This window comes from Pagrus pagrus (genome assembly GCF_965226575.1).
Source record: "Pagrus pagrus genome assembly, chromosome: 22".
Lineage (NCBI taxonomy): Eukaryota > Metazoa > Chordata > Actinopteri > Spariformes > Sparidae > Pagrus > Pagrus pagrus.
Genome location: NC_140204.1, coordinates 3358615 through 3378999, shown reverse-complemented (window position 1 = coordinate 3378999; position 20385 = coordinate 3358615). Strand labels below are relative to the sequence as shown.

The following is a 20385-nucleotide window of genomic DNA, read 5'->3' as shown; positions in this document are numbered from 1 at the left end:
CCAACAGGGTTTGAGCCAGCTTTAGAGCATGTTTGAAAGCTATATCTCATTCTGCATTTAATGAAACAATTCATTTTGACAGTTCATCTAGGGTTTACTCATTTGTTGGGTCGTCAATGTGCGCAAGGAAATGACAAATTCCGATACTTTTCGGGGCATTTAAAGGCTACGAACGGCTTGACCCACTTTTCACACACGACACTGGAACGTCTCACCCGCGTCAAGCTCGACAGGAAGAGAGAGGCAACTACCGGAAGTACGATAGTCAGCCTTCACAATCAATGTATAAAGTGATACCCCTTAATACATGAAATAAAACCGCTTTGTACGATATTGAAAGATAAACGTAAACTTAAAAGTATTGTTGATCGTATACGGCGTAAAACTGCGTGCGCACATACGTATTCTTTTCCATGGCACTTCCGCTGTGATCGTGTGAACTTTACTTTGGAAGTCTTACCCGGAAGTCTTATATCTTCACTCTAGCTAGCTTCACACTGGTTCCGCGTGTTGATACTGAAGAGAGGATCGAGGAGAAACAAGTTTTTCGCATCGCAGAGACCCAAACTCAGGCCAAAATCACAGGAAAATGGACATGAAGAAGAGGGTCAACTTAGAGCTGAGGCACCGGTCGCCGACAGAAGTGAGTAACCCGGTTTGTTGTCTTGTTTATGCGGTGTAAACTTGACCGGCCGGAGAAGGAGGGGTGGCGACTGGCGAGCACATGGCAGAGTGTCTGCAGCTCCCGAAAAGTGCTAAAATGTCTATTTACTATCCAACGCTACGTTTGAAGCGGAGTAAAAGTCCGCGAAACAGTTTAATAAGGGGCATTTTGTATATTTAATCCGCTACCAGAGGTCGTTAGTGTAGTCAGAGGTAAACAGCCCAGTTGCGCAGCTGTTTACCGCCTTGTTTTCCGCTTCGTGTCCGCACTTATCGCTCTTATTCAGCTCAAAACTGTGTTGCACATTGTTAATTATCGTTTATAAACGATGCCAGTGCAGCCAAACGTGCAGTAACCTCCTGCGTGTGCATTGAAATAAACGTCCGCGTCTGCCGGGGCCTGGCTAATACCTGGAGCCGCATTATTTCGAAGTTATAATACGGTTTATAACCGCACTGCAAGAGCCGCCTCCGACTCAAACACACCGGAGACTTTATATTGTTCCGTCGACGAACTTTAACGCTTTGTGTTGTTAAATAGTCGTAAAATAAGCGACCAACTAAAACGTTATCAGGCGTAAAAATGACTCGTCACGATATCGCTTTTTATCGTGTAATACTCGTGTAAAGCAGGAAATGCGTCATTGTTTTCGGTTTACAAACTGTTAAACTGCTAAAATATTTACAGTTACGCGCCAGTTGTTCACCTGCACACTCGTCTTCATCAAGTTGGTCAACATTGTGTTTTTTTCAGATTTATTAATTAAAATTGACGTTAATATTAACGCTCCTCCAGAGATTAGTCGGAGCCCGAGTCCATAAGGTGCTAAGGGCGCGTAGCTAGTGGCGTGCTAACGCTAGCTAGCTAAAGCGGCTACTTCGCTAACGCTTCTTTCTGCTGTAGTCGCCTCCATGAACGGTACCACTCTGAAAACACCACACAGCCCGTGTCATTCGCCACCGGGCCCACTCACGGGTTCATTGTTTGGGATAATAAGTAGGAGGCTGGTGGTGCAGCAGTTAGCAGGGAGCTAGCAGAGGAGCTAACTTAGCAGCGTCACATGTGTGTGGAGTTTATAAACAGAGGCTCGGCCGGGATCCGTTCCATTATGAAGCCCACGAGAGTCCTTTTCACCAAGACCGCAGCTCGTAGCTCCTCTCTTGTGGTGGACGTTCATGTTTTTATGACCTTTAGACCACACAATTAATATTAAAGAGGCTGCAGCTACTTTAAATCTGTTAATTAGCTATAAAAACATGACAAACTCACTGCTTCATCAGCGAAAAATGCCCCAAAATGAATTGGTTCCAGCTTCTGAGGTGTTGATATTTGCTGGATTTGTAGTTTAATCTAATATCAATTTATGGAACAAGCACTTAATTGATTAAGTAATGAATAAACTGACTGATTAGGGCTGGATAATGTTTCCAAAGTTGTTTTTATATGTATTGATTAGAGCCGCTGTGACTAAATCAGTCAGAAACTATTTTGATGATTGATTAAGCAGCTCGAGTTGTTTTTTTAAAGAAAAATAAATCTAACTTCTCTCATTCCAGCTTGTTAAATGTAAAAAAAAAACAAATCAATTAGTAGATTTAGATAATCGACAATGAAATCAGTCGTTAGTTGCAGCATCAGAATTGATACCAGAGTGAGAAATAAACAGAGAAAATTGTTAGTTCGCTCAGTACCAGAACAGTTCTAGTCCTGATATCTTCTAGTAAGTGTTTGAAAGGAAAATACGGTGGCTTCACCTGATGCCATCTGTAATATTCAAATTGTCTTTCACAGTCATTAGCGGCGCTCTCGGGGGTAAATGACTATCAGGATTAGTCACACGACACCACGATCGTCAAATCAGGAAATGAAAGTGCTTTAGAAACAGATCTGTAGCGTGACTACACGTGCCAACAGCTCTGCATTTTATAAAGGCTGGTATCTGTTGCAGATGTGCCGATCAGGAGCCTGTTTGACTGTGTGCAACATACTGTATCGGTGTATAAACACTCATTTGAAACCCGCCCTCAGGTCCAGGAGCTGGTTCTGGATAACTGCCGCACTGGCGAAGGGAAGATTGAAGGAATCACAGAAGAGTTCTCGAACCTGGAGCTGCTCAGCCTCATCAACGTCGGCCTGACCAGCGTAGCAGACATCCCCAAACTGGACAAACTCAAAAAGGTAAACGAAGCAGACACACGCAGGCTGTTTGTGAAGGACTGGACGCAATAATATGGGTCATGAACAGCAGAATGATTATTCGATCAAGAGGAAATGCATCGACTGTTTTGATCATTTCTTTAGTACCAAACTTTCTGTTTCCAGCTTCTCAAGTGGGAGATCTTGATGCTTTTTGACTTGTTTATACAATCTCCTTCTCCTATGAGCTGAAAAAATAAATAAAAACTATGATTTATATTGTGGTTTCTGTGGGTATAAAGGATTTCTGTTAACTTTAATTTTTTACAGTTGAATTATAACAGTTTACATGTGACGATGAAGACTTTTGAAATGTTTGTGTTCGGTACCTTTTTTAAAAGTGCTTGAATTGTCGTCTTTAAAAGCTGTGCGACCCTGTGAATGTCTTTTATGAGATTTGGATCGTTTTTCAGATAAAACAAGCAATTAAAAGTTTTTTACATTTGGCTTTGGGAAATTATGATCAACATTAATATCCCATATTCTGACGATTAATTGAGAAAATAATAAGTTGCAGCTTTAGTGACAAAGAATCAGGACACTTCACTCTTAAGAACCATGTGTATACATATATATATGTGATGTTTGTTCAGTTCTCCCTAAACGTCCACAGAACATAAAATAAGTCTTCCTTTGTTCTTCTGTGCAGTTGGAGTTGAGTGACAACAGGATATCAGGCGGTCTGGAGGTCCTGGCGGAGCGGCTGGTGAACCTGACGCACCTGAACCTCAGCGGGAACAAGTTCAAAGACATCAGCACCCTGGAGCCACTGGTGGGTTTTCACTCTCACCCAGAACCTCACACAGTTTAAACGACTGGACCGTGGCTGTATATGTTGTCGGGATGAGTTCAAACAGCCGCCTGCTAGCTCCTGTCTCTTTAAGGCCCAGAGTCTGCTCTGATTGGTCAGCTCACACACGCCTGAGTTGTATCTGAACTCGACTGTAATCGCGTCTGTTTGCTCCACCAGAAAAAGCTGCCCCAGCTGAAGAGTCTCGACCTGTTTAACTGCGAGGTGACCAACCTGGCCGACTACAGAGAGTCCATCTTCAAGCTCCTCCCCCAGCTCACCTACCTGGACGGCTACGACATCGACGACTGCGAGGCGTCCGACTCCGACGGAGAGGGGGACGGAATCGAGGACGAGGACGAAGAAGGAGAAGGTGAGCGTTGCCTCTCAGCGAACTAGAAGGGACGGTCCTCCTTCCGTCACATTCGGAGGCCTCGGCTGCATGTTATCGATCATTTGTGTTTCTTTATTCCAGAGGGGGAGTCAGAGGACTTCGAGGAGGAGGAAGAGGAGGATGAGGAGGACGTAGTGGCCGAAGAGGACGATGATGATGACGACAGCGCTGATGATGAGGTGAGTCCGGAGCTTTTTGTTGCTTCTCATAAGCAGAATTTTGCTGTTTGTTCAAAATGTTTCAGCAAAATCAGTTAATTACTTTGTTTGTTTTCTCGCTTGAGTTCTTTAACTTACACAAAACACATCCGTCCTGCAGCCGTGTGCTTCGATTCTCTACGTGTTGTTGACAGGATTGACTTTTCTCTCTGTAGGAAGGAGAGGTGAACGGAGACGTGGACAGCGAGGATGATGATGACGATGATGACGATGAGGAGGATGATGGTCAGTAACAATGTGGCTCCTTTACCTGCGCACAGTCCTCTTCATCAGCTGTCTGCAGCAATTTATTTTACTTTTCCTACGTGAGCTCACAGACTCATTGTCTTTGTTTTTCAGTGCCGAAAAGAGAAAATGCTTTTAAAGACTTGAGCTTTTCCACATCAAAAATATTTCAACATTAAATGAGAATATAGTGTTTTATAATAACTCACCACTGTTAAATCAAACAGATTTATTATAAGGAATCCTGGGTTTAATCTGAAATGTACAGGGTTCTTACTGGTGCTGGAAATCCTTGAAATCTTGATCTTCAATGTGTTTTCAAGGGCTGAAAAGTTCTATTTTGAAACATTAAATGTGTTTGTTTTCCTTTATTCACCCGTAGTAATTTGTAATTTGTGCTGTTTATGGCACAATGACACCTGATTTAATGTTCATCATGTATCTTAAGATCATTTGCTGTTACTGTGAGGTGCTGGAAACTCTTGAAAATGCTTGAAAAGTGTCTGGAAACTGCAGAAATCCGATATAATAATTTCGAAGTGGTTGAAAACCTGTTGACCCTGATCTGGTTGTTGTTGTTGTTGTTGTTGTTGACGCTCTGGCTTCTCCTCTGCAGATGAGGATTCGTCTCCAGCCAAAGGCGAGAAGAGGAAGAGGGACCCTGATGACGAGGACGATGAAGATGATGATTGAGACCCCGCATACCCTTCCCCTCTCCCCGACCTCTTCCCCCACCCCCCACCAACGCTCGTCCTCCTCCTCCTTCAACCCCTCCACTCACTCGGTCGACTCCTGGGCTGCGTTCCATCTCTAAAAACAGGTCTCCTCTCGTTGGACCCTCGTCACTTCCTCTCCTGCAGACTGAAACATCTGTCGGCAACTTCCGTTAATTTATAAAATTAATAATGAATCCCACATGTTGCTCAACAGCAGCAGAAACCATTAGATACCACAGATAAACATTTTTAATCGCACAAGTTTCCTCTAAAAGTGTCCTAGAAGAAGTTCCTGTTGACGTGATTATAACTTTCTGGCCTCTTTAAATTCACAAAACCGATCAGAGCTCCATCCAAAGGTCATTTTAATCGCAGATCGATGATCAAGCTGCCGATTATCGTCTCGTTTTGTCAGTAGAAAGCCTGAAATTTGTGAAAATTATAGAGCAGAAATAGACGACTTCAGATGTCTTATGTCCAGCCTACAACCCAAAACCCCCCAAAATAATCCGTTTAAATATCATTTGAGACCAAACGAGTAGAAATCCTCTCATTTTAGAAGCTTTAGAACCAGTGCAGAAAATAAAGAGGGTCGTCGAGCAGCGTGAACCAGAGGAAATATGGATCAGTTGATTTCTGTTATTGGTTTTTGATGTTGATTCTGGCAGAGAATATGTAGGAAACTGGACTTTGGTGATTGTGGCTTCCGTTCTAAAATAAAAAAACAATGAGTTTGCAAACCAGAACCTCGGATGAGAGTTAAAAACATGTTATTTTTCTGCATCTTAATTATGTCAACAGGTACAACGGGACACTTACTGAGAGATTTATCACATCAAATGTGTATTTGTGCCTCAGGAAATTCAATCTAGGAATTTCGAGACAATTTGAGCTCCAATTTCCTACTCTGTTAACGAGACGTAAACGCATCTCCGTTACTAAGCTGAGTCCCGAGACGACATTTCTGAAGATACTTGACGTCACGATTGAGTTATTTTGTGATCGAAACATAAGCTTGAGTTTTCCGTCATTTTTCTTAGATCACAAACTATCTCGATTACAAGAAAAGTTGGTCATTTAAACTTTTCAAATCAATTTCTATGTAATATTTCAAATAATTTACAATGTCAGATCCTTTATGAACGACAGTTTTTTCACGTACACGCTTGAACTTTGAGGCAAAATCTGCAGGAGGAGACTGAACAGAGGCTCACGGGAGGAGACCAACCCCTCGATTCCCATCATTCCTGCGTTCCCCTTTAACATCGCCTTTCTCTGGGACTGAATCAGCAGCTACGACGTCATCGCCGCGCTCCCGACAGGCACTGTGATGTCATCAACGGACGGTCAAACCAAAAGTGAACACCCCTCCCGAAAAACACCTCCACCCACCTTCCCGTCTCCCCCCCGAGGCCGAGCGCGCTCAGGGCAAACTGTGTTCTCTCTTTTTTGCCAACAGAGCTTTTTAAAAGAAATATTTTTTCAGAGAAATTGTTTTTGTTTAATTTTGTATGGTTGTCTGGGGACACTCGCTCTCTCTCTCTCTCTCTCTCTCTCTCTCTCTCTCTCTCTCTGCCTCTCGTTTCATTTCTCTTCCTGCTCAGTAGAGAGATCCAGTTGATCCTTCACACTTACACTGACTAGTTGAGGTTTTGTTTTTTCTTTTATTTTGTTTTTTTTTACTTTCTGTAAGTTAAAGGAAAAACAAACAAAAAAACACACAAAAAGGACTTTGTAAATAAAATCTTAACATTTTGCTCCTGGCGTCTCCTCTCTGGCCTTTTGTCTCCGCGACACACTCGACCCACTTCGAGCTTCTTCAGCGTCGGCAGAGCTGAATGCTGCTCTGTTGACACTTTTGCAGGTATTTGGACGTAAATATGTAATCTTGACCATGAAAAGTCAGAAAGTCACTGAAGTAGAGCCAGATCAATACTTCAGTTGAGTATTGTGATCAGTGTACATGTCAGCTGACGAGTAACAGGAATTTGCAGTAAAGAAATGCAAAATATGTGTTTAAGCTGATTCAGACATTGTTGCCATTACCTGCTTCTTCCAGCAGAGGGCACCAGCTAGCTGATTTTCAAATCAATGGCTACATGTGCTCATGTACTGTACATGAGTACAAGTTGGAGATGCGTCAGTGCTACCGATTGACCCGGCTTTGGTATTGTAATGGCATAACAACCTGGTAGGAGAAGTTATTCTTGGTAGCATGTTTTATCTTGTGAAAGGGTCCATTTCAACCAACGCTGTGTCTGCGTAACCTAATCAAACTGACAGAAAACTGAAAAGAAACGCGAAGTATTAAAATGCACTTGGGTCTACAAGAACAGGATAACAGTAGTTTCCAAGTGTGTTTGGAAAGAGCTAGAGGTGTTAACCGGGCTTCTCCAGATTTCAATCTGATTGAAATACACTCACACTTGGCCCGGTTGCTCTGTACCGATTGTCCCTTTCCAGTCCCCCCCGGGCTGCATGAGCAACCGGACCAGGCCGAACCACACCCTCCAGGGCCAGGAAAGGGTTCTGTGCTTGAGCTCAACGACACACACATTAATTGCTCACCTAGATTTGACCTGAGCTGCTAATATCGCATTTCTTACCCACGTACACACTTTATAATGAACTTAACCCAAAACCAGCTGAAAGTGTAAACAAACACCTGACAAGTGAAGATGTCGGTGGTCTTTGCTTTATTGGTTGGATGTGTTGATTGGTCCAGGCTGTAAACAGCAGCGTGAGCTGTGATTGGTTGAATCAGAAGGTCGCCCTCATGTTGTTTCTGGTGTTTTTGATCTCCAGCTCCAGCTGAGTGATCCTCGCCTGCACAGGAAACAAACGTATGAAGCAGCCTTGGACTGCTGACATCACAGAGTTATAGCTGATAGTATTTTATCATTTTTGTAATGAATTTGCATCCTGATCAGTCCAAAATGCGTCCTTGGTTTTGATTCTGGAGGATGATATATAGATGTTGGCCGCCTGCCCTGTGTGTCTTTACTCACGTCTTTGTGATTAAGTTGTTCTCTCAGGCCTCTGATCTCGTCTTGCTGTCTGTAAAACGCCTGCAGGAGCTGAAATAAAACATGAATTTCTTGGCAGCGAGAGGAGAAACTCTTGTATTCTCATGTACATATGTCATAAATTCACACCTCACCTCGCTCTCGGTCGTAGGCGGCGGTCTCTCTGCAGGTTCGCAGCAGTGTGGGGTGCAGCAGTACGTCCACAGCGGGATCTGGGTCTCGTCTGGCTGCCACCCCGACAGATCGCTTACCTCTCTGAGGTATTTAGCGTCCTGGTAGGCCAGCTGCTCCTCAAGGAAGGCCTCAAGAGAGATGATCAGCTGGTTTATACAACAGCAACAAAACAGCTAGACAAAGCTTTGAGCCCAGCTGGGTTTACTCTGAGTCAGAGCTACTGGAACAGGGAAAACATCGGTTTTAATTGCAAGAAATCAGCTGTAATCTTTACAGACAACCCACTGTTGTTCAAGTCATCTACCTCTTCCATAAAGTTTAGGTCTGTCCTGGTCACGGCACCATCAGCTGGACCCATCTCGAATCTCAGGGAGCTCAACTGCCTCACGAGCCCCTTCTCAGCAGGGGTTTCTGGGTAAGGGTTGGCTACTCGAGTCCCAGGCTTCAGGGACATCAGCACAGGGCCTGGTGGAGATAGAGACGGATGGTTATGGTGGATCACTGAGAGAAACCGATGCATGTATCTGTCAGCCATTTTAGTTCATCACTGACCTCTGTTGATCCCGGACAGCCACTCCTGAGCCGTCATGGCTGCCTGGTTTCCAGCTGTCATCGGGTACAGATCCTCTTGGAAAACACCTGACTGGAAGGACAAAGTAAATCTGTACTGTTCACTTTCTGTCCTCTGTAAATGCGACATGATGAGAAAAAAGAGGTAATCGTAACCTCTTTCCGTGGTACGATCATCGACAGTGGTTCGACCAGGTCTTTGATGGCAATCAGACGGTAAAATCGGAAAACCTCACAGGCATTCACGTCCAGGCCGCGCTTTGGCATCACTCCTAAAGTAAGGTCAGGGGTCGAAGGCAATTAAGAGTTAGTCTATTTATGACGTGGTATAGCTAAAGAAAGCTTTCAACATTTAAAAAATGGTATAGCTGACTTGTTTACTTTCTGTTTCCGTAAGTAATGTTAGTTTGCAACCAGTGAAAGGTGGTGTCAATGCTACAACTTGCTATAATTGACCTCAGATTAAGTTTTGGCAGTTTTAGGGTGCAAATTTAAAAAGTAAAGCATCAAGAAAACAGTCTCGGTTTTGACGTTGTGTGCGAACACTCACCGATTCCTTTCTGTGGCAGCAGGGACCTGAACTCCGTCAGGAAGTTGATGTAAGGTTTCTCAGTGCTCAGCTCGTAGTACCGGATGTTCCCGTCACCCTGAAGCACACAAATGCGTCACACCCTTTGTTCTCAAACAAGAGATTTGTGGTGAAGTGAATCCAAAGTGGGAAAATGTCTGCTGGTATTTATTTTGTCGGACCTTTCCGGCCAAGTAGAGCATGTTGGTGTCGGGGTCGTAGAACGGAAAGAGAACTCCGGCAGACCCGTCCAAATCTTCTTCGTACAGAGGCTCCGATAAGTCGTCCTGCACAGACGGAGTGAGAAAGAGACGCAAACAATATTATAGTTGTGTTGTCAATCAATTCAACTAATCAATCAGTTCATGTAGAAGTGTGTTTGTCTCACAGGATCCCAGAGGACGATCTGTCTGTGGTTCCAAGGGGAGCTGCCAGTGGACAGAAGCATCTTCAAACCTCCGATGTACAACACTTTATTGGCCCTGTGGGACTTACTGCTGGACACCTGCAGGAACATCAGGAGCATCATTACAAAGTTTGTTTTCTGTTTTTTTCGAAACCAACTCGTAACGCTTCAGAACACCTGTAGGATCTTTCCTGTCCGCGGGTCCAGGACTCGAACTCGTCTGTCCTTGGACGTGACCGCCAGCCTGCTGCCATCGCTGTTGAAGCTGACAGACAGCAGCAGCGTGTCAGACGGGTAGCGGTGGTAGACGGGCATCAGGACCACTCGAACCGGGTACCTGAGCACCGTGCCTGCCTGGGACACGTCCCAGAGGAGGACCTAAAGAGAGACGAAGAGTTCAACCTGGACCTAAATACACTGATGCAGATTGTTCATTCTGATGAAGCTACTTATCTTAGTTTGAGCTGTTTTAGTGGTTCAGTTTCTACTCGTTAGCAAAATGCTAAATGCCCAATGGGGCTCCTGACCTTGTAGTCGTAGGCGGAGCTGAGCAGCAGGTTCTCAGCTGTCGGATGCCACTCAATGAGCCCCACCCTCCTGGAGTGACCAATCAGAGTCTTCCTGGCCTTGGTGAGGTTCTGTTGGACGCCACAGACCGGGATGTCCCAGATCTTCACCTGCGTTCACACACAGGACGCTCATTTTATGAACCCGCCTACAGAAAGATGTTAACTATATGACCAGGAGCGTGCTTACAGTGCAGTCCTCTGAGCACGAGGCGATGCAGTGATCGTCGAACGGGTTCCACTTGACGTCCAGAACTCTTCCACTGTGACCGCACACCCTCGGGTGCTGAGGGTCCACCCGGCCGGTCTGAGGGAGCAAAAATTGTTTAATATTTAGGAGCAGCAGCAACTCAGAACAAACAAATTAATAATTGTTGCACAGGCGAGTAGAGAGGAGTTCGCCAAAAAATACGAATCCAGTCATCTCCTCGACCTCACGCTGATGGAAAGTGGAGTGAAGTTCAACTTCTTCTCGTCTCATTTTGAACTTTCATTGTGTCAAACAGCAGGAAATGACGACTAAAGACTACGCACGTGATGGATGGGCAGGACCAGAAAGGACCCGCCCCCGGCACACTCCGTCACCACGGCGATGAAGCAGGGATTGACTGAGCAGTAGTGGTTGTCGTGGACGCCGCGTGTGATTGGCACCCCGTCGTAGCTGTGCTCCCGGGTGGACGGCTTCCCGAACACGTGGCGAAACTTTGAGCAGCGGAAAGATGAACGCCACGACATCTGGAGGACAGGAAGTTTACAGGTGTTTTTTTTTTTATTTTATTTTTTTACTTTATTAGCAATTTAATAAAACATGAACAAAGACAGAACTGTGTGTGTGTGTGTGTGTGTGTGTGTGTGTGTGTGTGTGTGTGTGTACGTAATCTCATAATAGTGTTGTGGAACAGCAGCCGTATTATCTGCTCTAATCAATAATGCAATCAGCTGTCGTTATTGGCTTTCATAATCTTATCAATAATAAATCAATTTCTTCAATAACGTCTTAACCATGCATCCACACACACACACACACACACGCAGGTAAATCCACCGTCCAGAACAATTTGCTCACGTCATTAAAGATTCATCGGTTACACACACACTTCCTGTTGTTACAAATTCCTCCTGACCTTTGACCTTTACTGCAACAGATCAGCTTACTGTAGGGAGAGGAGAGGAAGAGGAAGAAGAGGAGGAGCTGCAGAGAGTGAAGAAAAAAGCTTTTCACATAATTTAATCAGGATATTATGAAGCTGCATCAGTCAAAGGAACAGTTCCTGGAGACTTGGATCACAGCAGACGAGCTGTACGGAGCCGTTTGATGTTTTGTCTCCAGCTGCTTCAGTTGTTGTAGCTGCTTCAACTCTGTTTTACTGTGAAGCTCCAGAGATGTTTTGTGGAAACTTCACCTGACTTTACATCAGCATGTTTTATCTGTGTCCATGTTGTTGCTCCGTAAATCAATCTGGCCTAATCAATTTGATATGATGTTACTACTATAAACTCTCTAACTCTTTTTAAATGCAAGTAAACCCACTGGAAAAACAGGGAACATCAGAAAGCAGCAGGTGATCAGATGCATCCAAAACATCTAGTAGAAACATTTTCTCATAACAGAAGTGAGGAGTGAGACATCTCACTTCTTTCTGATCTCTGATGAGTTGCACATGCTCAGTACTGATCTGGGATCAGAACACAATATCTTTAACTTCAGTCTCTCTTTTTATCTCAGCGCCGACTGAGAGATGTCAATGCGTCACCCCGATGTTAGCCAAGCCAGATGTTAGCAGGTGTAAGAGGTGTAACAGAGGCACTGAACTTAACCGCCTTTAAAAACTTCCCCTAATAAAAATAAAGGGCGTTGTCCTACCTCAGGTGGAGTCATGTAGAGTCAGATTCTTGCTGTAAGACCCAACACCACACTGTCAGGATGCACTGCTCCTCCTCTGCCTGCAAAGTCAGACAAGCAGTAGGCTACGGTTCAGTCTGCTGCTGACTTCTCACTGCAGTGTGTGTGTGTGTGTGTGTGTGTGTGTGCGTGCATTTTCACTTCTGATCCATGACGTCTGGCCTCTCCTTCCACATTAGCCAAGCTGGTTTATGCACGGCTGCACGCACACAACACCTCTCTGCATCTGATACTACTGACACACACACACACACACACACACACAGATTGATTTGTGCAAGTGGCAAAGGAAGAACAGTATTGTGTGTGTGTGTGTGTGTGTGTGTGTGTGTTGTGACTGTGGTTTTAACTGTAGGCCACAGAAAAGTCATTTCTGGTTACAAAATATTTACAGGAGACATTTTGCTGGTGTTACCTTTGTACTTGTACTTATGCTGGATTTAAATGCAGGACTATTACTTGTAGTGGTGTATTAGTGTTGCTGTGCTGCCGTACGTTTAGACCAGTGTAGTGCAAGTTACTTTCATAAAGGAATAGTCTTGGACTCAAGAAACACAACAGACCTGTACCTTCTATAATGCAGCCTATAATGACATGACAAGACAAACATCTCTTCTTCTATGCCTTTTTATTTTATCCCACAGAACAAGAAATACATGGCGTGATTCAAGAATGTAAGTTAAAGTGCACTATTTATACTAAAGTATCATGTTAAAACACTGGTTTATGTGGAGTTTATGTGGTGTGAGAAAGGAGAAGGTGTCAAAGATGTCACAATGACAAAAAGGAAGTGGTCTCAGTGTCTTTGGTGTGCAGCTGGGTGATATTCACACATTGATCATCAGACGTGCAGAGCAGAGGTAAGACAACGGAGTCTGCCTTCTAATGATGCTGACATGTTTATGACCAATTGAGTTTATAAAGGACAAAAACTACTGAGTGTTGATTGATTTACTGATTAACAGCAGTTTGTTGAATGCAGGACTTTTACTTGTAATGGTGTTTTAGTGTATCTGTGCTGCCATACTTTTAGACCAGTGTCAAAATGCACTATATTACATATTATGACATTTATGCCATTCTCTATATGTGTGACCACTTTAACAAAATGTTCACAAAGGTTGTCCATTCTGCGGTAACATTAAGGAGGCCCCTGTGAAATCAGTATGAAGTGCATCATGTCAATGGTGAGAACAGACCTCTTTCACTCTGATCATATTCATTCATTCACTGTGGTAGAATTGAATATTATTGATAATAGAGAAACATTGTTACAATCAACACAACCAGAAGCCTTACTGTCAGAATGGCCATTACAAGCTTCATCTGGAAATTGGTTACAACATTTGTCACTAGCCAATGTGGTTATGTGTTTCTTTTTACTTGTCATCTGTAGGATCAACATGTGACTGCCACTGCCGGACCACAAGCACATGCTTTGGGAACTATACAGTGGTAAGAAAACTCCTCAAACATCTAAAATCTCTATTTTACTGTCTGAATCTGAACTCTGTGTGTGTGTGTGTGTGTGTGTGTGTGTGTGTGTGTGCGTGCGTGTGGTCGCAGTTCTGAATGGAAGAAATTTCAACAACAAATTTCTTCCATTCAGAACTGCGACCACACGTTGTGGTTTGTGAGTTGTGGTTGTTCTTTCATAGAAAAAAGTTCACTCCTGATACCAGGCAGGCGTAGCCATTTGTTTGACACTTCAATAGGAGTACAGCAGTTGACACTGACACCAATGTAAGGACCATTGGTTTGAAAAGGCAACAGTACCTGCCTTAAAATGTGTACTTCAAGGCTCCATACTTCCATTCAGCTGACAAGTTTGAGTGAAGAATGTTTCTTGATTACAGTAATTGTTATCTTATTGTTGTCTCTGTTAAACTGTCTTCTTGATGGCCGTTGCCCTTTAAAGAAATCAAATAAACACAATCATCAACACAATAATTCAGTTGTGTTGACTGCTGAGCTCTTTTTCTTGTTCATATAAGTCCTTATGAAGTCTAGCAGTACCATCGTCTTCATCACCATCACCTCTGTTTTCTCCAGGTGCTGTAACATCCTGCCTGGGAACTCTCCAGAAAACTCTGAAATTATCCGCGAGGCGCTGAATTTGAACCTCCCTCTCCACCTGGTCCTCGGTAGCATCCGGCGCAGGGCTCAAACCCACGGTGCTGACCATGCTGACGTGCAGGAGCTGGTTTCAGATCTGTTGACACCAGCCTGTGCAGCTGACAACCAGGAGGTCCTAATGGAAACGGACCAGCTGGAGGAGGCGCTGATGATGAACAGCCCGGTGGTTAAGATGGCTCCGCAGAAGAAAACTACAAACATATCAATAACGTTTTCATATTAATGCACTGCATAGCTGATGATGCTTTCATATAGTTGTCCTGCAAGCTTGATGCTTTTTGGTCAGTCCACTTGAGACGTCCTGTGGAGCCCGATCAGCTGATAAATAGTCATGATTTAAATAATCTATTTAAAGGTCTCATATTCAGTTCTGTGCTTCACTTTTGGGTGATGAGTTTTAAAAATGTTTACATGCCTTAACGTTAAAAGACCAGCCCAGTCTGCTCTGATTCGTCAGCTCTCACAGGCCTGAGAAGGGAACGCCCACCATGTTTTTATATCCGCTCTGTCAGTGTGTTGTTTTTGAAATCGGACAGTTTTGATTGTGTTTTTTGATACTTTGATGGTATTTAGACAGAACCCAGTCCTGCTTTATAATTAAAAAATATATGGAAACCCCACTTGATACAATACGGGACCTTTAAAGTCTGTGCTTTTCTGCAATTTTGTGCCATATATGTACTTATTCTTCAAATGAGAAGACATTTGTGTATGTAAAATTCTCAGTCTCCCTCTGAAACGATGCAAATCCCACACTCTCTGAATTGTAACCAACGAATATGACAAAACTGAATTGCACAAACAAAAAACTAACTATCAAACAACAATTCAGGGTTGAAACCAGACTTTTTTTTTACATTGGATATCTGTACAGATTTTCTAGTTGTTTCTACAAATTTTGTGAATTTTGGGCGAATAAACTGAAACTGACACCCAAAAAAACCTGCTTTGATTGATTTTAATATAAATGAGCTGCACATCAATTGTAGAACAAACAGTATTCACACTATATGAAATAAGGATGACAAAAAATCATGACATTCAATTGATTCACTGACAATGTCTTTGAAGGGGAATAGTCAAGATAAAAAAAACAAACAATTTCAATAAGGGGCAACCACAGAAATAAGCATGTGTTGTTTTACTAAATTATCAAAATGCTATTAATGATCAAAAAACATTATTTGACTGATTTTAAAATACATGAGCTGCCAATCTATGGTAGAACATCAGTAAAACAGTTAGTAAATCCAATAATGAGTATTCTTTAAAACATTACATTCAAATGCAAGATCATTGAACAGTGTTACATGCCCCCCTTCTGCTGGCCAGGATGTTCTGTTTATTTGTTTGTTTGGTTGTTTAAGGTTTTTTTTTCTTGGTTTGATTGCTGATCGGTTAATAAAAGTATCTTCCTTTAAACTGCAACTGGCTTGATTGTCTTATGTTAAATCTCATCTGGAGTTCCTCCTGTAGGGGGTCGTAACAACAGTCAAGATTAATAATCATAATAATAATAATAATAATAATAACCATCATCATCATCATCATAATAATCATAATAATAATAATGCAATTTCAACAATGGGCAGCCACAGAATTAAAGCTACAGTCGGCAGTATTGATTCATTATATCATTTTGGTTGAAATAAAAAAGTTTGACCACTTCAGGTCACAGAAAATATTTGATGGAAGACTTTTGGGAAAAAAGCTAGATAGCCAGCATCTAACTAGCCAATCACAACAGAATGTTTATGTTCTTAGTTTAGGCGACTCAAACTGTGAAGGTTAAACATTGTCATCAAGGTTTTATTTTTCATTAAGGGTCACTTCTGACGACAGGAAATGCATCTAGCACATCTTCTACTGGCATCATCCAATAAGATTGTACTTGCATATCTGTTAATCAGTTACCAGCAAAAAAACCCCCAAAAACTAAAAATAGCAACAAACATAATAGGGAGGAGGAAGAATAAGGAGCTGAGGAAGTCAAAGGGCTATGACTGGTAGTTCGAGGTTCAGATGTTGTAGCAATGATTGTTGTTGATGCCTGATTGGTTGTGTTAGTTTGGGGTTCAGAAGTCGAAGTAATAACGGTCGTTAATACCTGAGTGGTTGTGTTCGTTTCAGGGTCAGAAGTTGTCAGACTGAAGGTCGATGTGTGGATGGTTGCATTAGTTTGGATTTCGGAAGTTGAAGTAATTAAGGTCGATGATAACTGAGTGGTTGCGTTAGTTTGGGGTTCGGAAGCTGTGGGAATTAAGGTTGTTGATACCTGTTTGGTTGTGTTAGTTTGGGATTCAGAAGTTGAAGTAATGACGGTTGCTGATGTCAGGGTCGTTGTGTTAGTCTGGGGTTCGGAAGTTGTAGGAATGACAGCCGTTGATATCCAGTTGGTTGTGTTAGTTTCAGGGCCATAAGTTGTAGGAATGAAGGTTGTTGATACCTGGTCTGTTGTGTTAGTCTGGGGTTCAGAAGTTGTCGGAATGACAGCTGTTGATATCCGGTTGGTTGTGTTAGTTTCAGGGCCATAAGTTGTAGGAATGAAGGTTGTTGATACCTGGTCTGTTGTGTTAGTCTGGGGTTCGGAAGTTGTAGGAATGACAGCTGTTGATACACGGGTGGTTGAATTAGTTTGGGGTTTAATAGTTGTTTTAATGGTAGTTTTAATTGATGGGATTGAGGTTGTGATCGCTGGAGCAGTGGTTGGTGATGTATTGGTAGTATCTAGTTTCTCTGTAGTCGTAGATATCGTGGTCATTATAGCAGGAGAAACAGCAGTTGAGGGATTGCTAGTTGTCACATCAATTGGGGCAGATGTTGTAGTGGCAGTTTGAGACGTAGCAGGTTTTGTTGGACCACTACCTCCTTCTGTGCCTCCACCACCTCCTCCTGCGCCACCGCCGGCACCACCTCCACCTCCTCCTGCACCTCCACCTCCTCCTGCGCCTCCACCACCCCCTCCTGCACCACCACCACCACCACCTCCTTGCCCACCATTGTCATTATCCTCGGAAGAGTTATCTTCATTCTTTGTGGTTGCAGTAGTGGTTGTGGTAGTGGTGGTGGTACCTCTTGTAGCAGAAGTAGTAGTTGTTGTATCGATGGTGCTTGTAGGGACTGTGGTTGTTGGTGGACTGGTAGTAGTTTGGAGTTCAGTAATTGTTGGACCAGTTGATGTTGGTTCAGTGACAGTGGTAGTTGATAAGACAGAAGTTGTGGTTGGAGGGGGCGTAGTTGTCTCTGGATTAGTAGTAGTCGTTTCTGTAGTTGAAGATATAGTGGTGCTGAAATTGGTAGTAGCAGTAGTGGAGGTAAAGCTAGTCGTTGTATTAGGAGGGGCAGATGTAGTTGAAGCTTGGGGTGGGCATTTACACAATTTGTTTTCAGCATTAATTTCTGGGTAAAACTCAGCAACAGTTGTTTGAAGGGGACACTGTGATCCAGGAAACACATTCATGCTCAGATTTTGATGGAGTTCTTCCAAAGTCTTTGTCTGTAGATATTTAGGTGAAACTTCTGCAACATTGTCGCCCCAGTGTGCGCTTGCCAGCCACTTGGTCTTAGTGTGACTGTAACAGCAGAATGCGGACCAGAGGATGGAGGGTATATTAACCTTTTTGTGGAGTTTGTTGTTCTCGCTGGGCTGTGCTCCAGTGACTACAAAACCTTCAATGACATCATTATTGTTGATGCAGTACTTCTGCAGGACACATTTGACACAGCTCTCCATTTTTTGCCAGCTGCCATTATTGAAAGTTATAGCTTGTGGAACGATGTTTGTCAGGGTGAATGTTGAGTTTCGATCATTATTATCAAATGCGTGAGAAGATGGAAATAAATGGCCTCTGTTATATAATGTGCTGTTTTTATAATCATCGTTAGAGGCCTGCTTGGTGTATCGGTCTTCCCTCATGTTGTTGGTGTTTTTATCTTCAAGCTGCAAAAGTCAGAAGGCTCAGTCAGTGGTAGTGCAATTGTATCTGTATGATAAAATAAATAAATGTAAATGTTTGATTATTTTGATGATTCCAAACTATTTAAATTGAATCCTTAAATTACATCCAGATTAACAGAACACTTAAGACGTCATTTTAGTAATTCATAATCCATATAAAGAAAAAGCTGTGACTCTTTCCCAAGGTTTAGAGATATTTACAGTACTTATAGTCTGTTGACCTTAATCAGATTAAATCTGAGCTAAAAGCCATTTTTTTCTACTTATGACCAGTCAGAAAGACATACCTGTGGCTCTATCTTCCAAGTGGTTTTGGGTCTTCCCTTGCCTTGTTCCCCTCTGTACTTGTAAGCAGAAAACACTGGAATCTTGTTCTGTGTGTCGTAGAGCGTCACAAACCTCCTCTGGTTCTCAAAAGTCTGGCAAATGGGTTTGTATCGGTTCTGGTTCAGGATATGTCCGCCCTCCAAGATTCCTGGGACCTGTGGTGGAGTATTCTCAAGGAGAAACTGGTCACAGTCTCTCATTGAATCCACAACTTCAGCTACTGTGGGAACGAAGGACAGGAGGAGGAGGGCAGCGATGGGCAGGAGACACCAACTCGACTTCAGGGATGTCATCATCACACACTGTGGATTGTTCTGTCAGGGATAGAACAAAGAATCATAAACACTACAGTTTTAGTTAATGATTATTAAACCCAACACTACTGCCAGTGCTGCGGTGCTTTCCCATGGTACTCATTCTGTACCTTGAGGTACGATATAATCCGGCCTTCCTTCTTGGATGAAACCCAACAAGGAAACAATCTACAGTGGGCAATACATCAACTATCTTTCTTGAAATGTGCACCAGTATGACCTTTGAGGTATGTAAAAAAACTTAATTCAAGAAAGTGCTCGTATTGTTTTGGTTTTAATTGACTAACTCAATGTTTCTTGAGTATGAGTTCTTAGTCAGAACCACTAGCTGCACAGCTTTTTGATATATTCCACCTTAAATGAAAAGAGAAACTTTTATTCTGCACCTTTCTACAGACTCTGTAGATGTATTATTTGTTGTAAATGGAAACACACAAAGGCTGAATTCTACTATTTTTTTAAATATACAATACAACACCTGGACAAACACTTTGATGTGTAGCCCAGATATCCCTGTGGTGGTGGTCTAAGCCTACATTTGACTTGAAAATACGTAAGATTTTGACTAAATGTGTTAACAGAATGTGAATAAGTGGCAGTTTTGATGTTTATGTATTGTGTTATCGAGATATCTACTAAAGTTAGCATGCTATCCAGCTAGCCCGTCCCTGTCCAAATGTCGTTTGCTAGGTGTGTAAACACTAACTCTTAGTCAGAGCTGCTAGCTGCACAGCTAACTGAGCTAAACGGCTAAGGGCAGCTATGATATTTGTTTTGAGTATGAATTTGACAGGCGGCCATTTTTTTAAATTAATCCACCTTTAATGAAAAGAGAAACCTTTACTGTGGTGCTGGTCTAGGCCTACATTAGACTTCAAAATGTATAAAGTAACATAAAATACTCAGGTAAAGTACAGGTAACTAAAAATGGTACTCGAGTACAATACTCGAGATTGTTTTCATCACATACAGCAGAGGACGCTCTCAGACACACAGGTGCAGTGATGGACGTCAGCCACCATGATCAGCGAACAAGCTAGCTAACGGTCCGGCTGAATCACGGCGTCACTGCCGGGGAAAAGAGACTAATACACGGGGCAAAGTCATTTTAACAGTCTCTGGAGGATGCTGCACTTTCTGGAGGATTTAGTCATGTTGGATTTGTTCTCCGTCGTTCTCAAATCAAGAACAACCGGTGAGTGTTGGTTTTAAATGTCAGGTGTTGTGGATGGTT

General features: G+C 42.8%; 4 protein-coding genes across 6 annotated transcripts in view; 3 read left to right on the top strand and 1 right to left on the bottom strand.

The window, feature by feature from the left end:
• Positions 1-474: 474 nt before the first annotated feature.
• On the top strand, positions 475-6960 carry LOC311251164 (acidic leucine-rich nuclear phosphoprotein 32 family member D-like). Its single transcript, XM_084343499.1, has 7 exons — positions 475-643; positions 2693-2842; positions 3510-3632; positions 3831-4023; positions 4126-4223; positions 4418-4487; positions 5104-6960. Exons 1-7 carry the CDS (start codon positions 590-592, stop codon positions 5178-5180), a joined length of 765 nt encoding a protein of 254 aa, XP_084199625.1. The 5' UTR covers positions 475-589; the 3' UTR covers positions 5181-6960.
• A 924-nt stretch (positions 6961-7884) lies between these two features.
• coro2ab (coronin 2Ab) lies at positions 7885-11796 on the bottom strand. Of its 2 annotated transcripts, XM_084343479.1 has the most exons (14): positions 11580-11796; positions 11048-11248; positions 10704-10820; positions 10475-10624; positions 10125-10325; positions 9930-10046; positions 9724-9828; positions 9524-9620; positions 9130-9245; positions 8956-9046; positions 8708-8868; positions 8364-8531; positions 8212-8280; positions 7885-8029 (listed from the first exon to the last, which is right to left on the bottom strand). In XM_084343479.1, exons 2-14 carry the CDS (start codon positions 11246-11248, stop codon positions 7964-7966), a joined length of 1659 nt encoding a protein of 552 aa, XP_084199605.1. In that variant the 5' UTR covers positions 11580-11796; the 3' UTR covers positions 7885-7963. The 2 variants fall into 2 exon arrangements, with proteins under 2 accessions (XP_084199605.1, XP_084199604.1); XM_084343478.1 differs by having other exon boundaries at positions 7885-8280.
• A 1737-nt stretch (positions 11797-13533) lies between these two features.
• On the top strand, positions 13534-17419 carry LOC311251166 (uncharacterized protein). Its single transcript, XM_084343501.1, has 3 exons — positions 13534-13603; positions 13813-13871; positions 14469-17419. Exons 1-3 carry the CDS (start codon positions 13583-13585, stop codon positions 14773-14775), a joined length of 387 nt encoding a protein of 128 aa, XP_084199627.1. The 5' UTR covers positions 13534-13582; the 3' UTR covers positions 14776-17419.
• Positions 17420-19343: 1924 nt separating this feature from the next.
• The window catches only part of txk (TXK tyrosine kinase), a 34888-nt gene continuing 33846 nt past the window's right edge, over positions 19344-20385 (top strand). Inside the window, exons 1-2 of one of the 2 annotated variants that reach the window (XM_084343484.1) lie at positions 19344-19378; positions 20124-20346. The gene's annotated coding sequence lies outside the window, so the exon portion shown is untranslated. Of the gene's footprint in view, positions 19379-19952; positions 20347-20385 lie in introns of those variants that run through there. The other variant, XM_084343485.1, reaches the window with a different exon arrangement.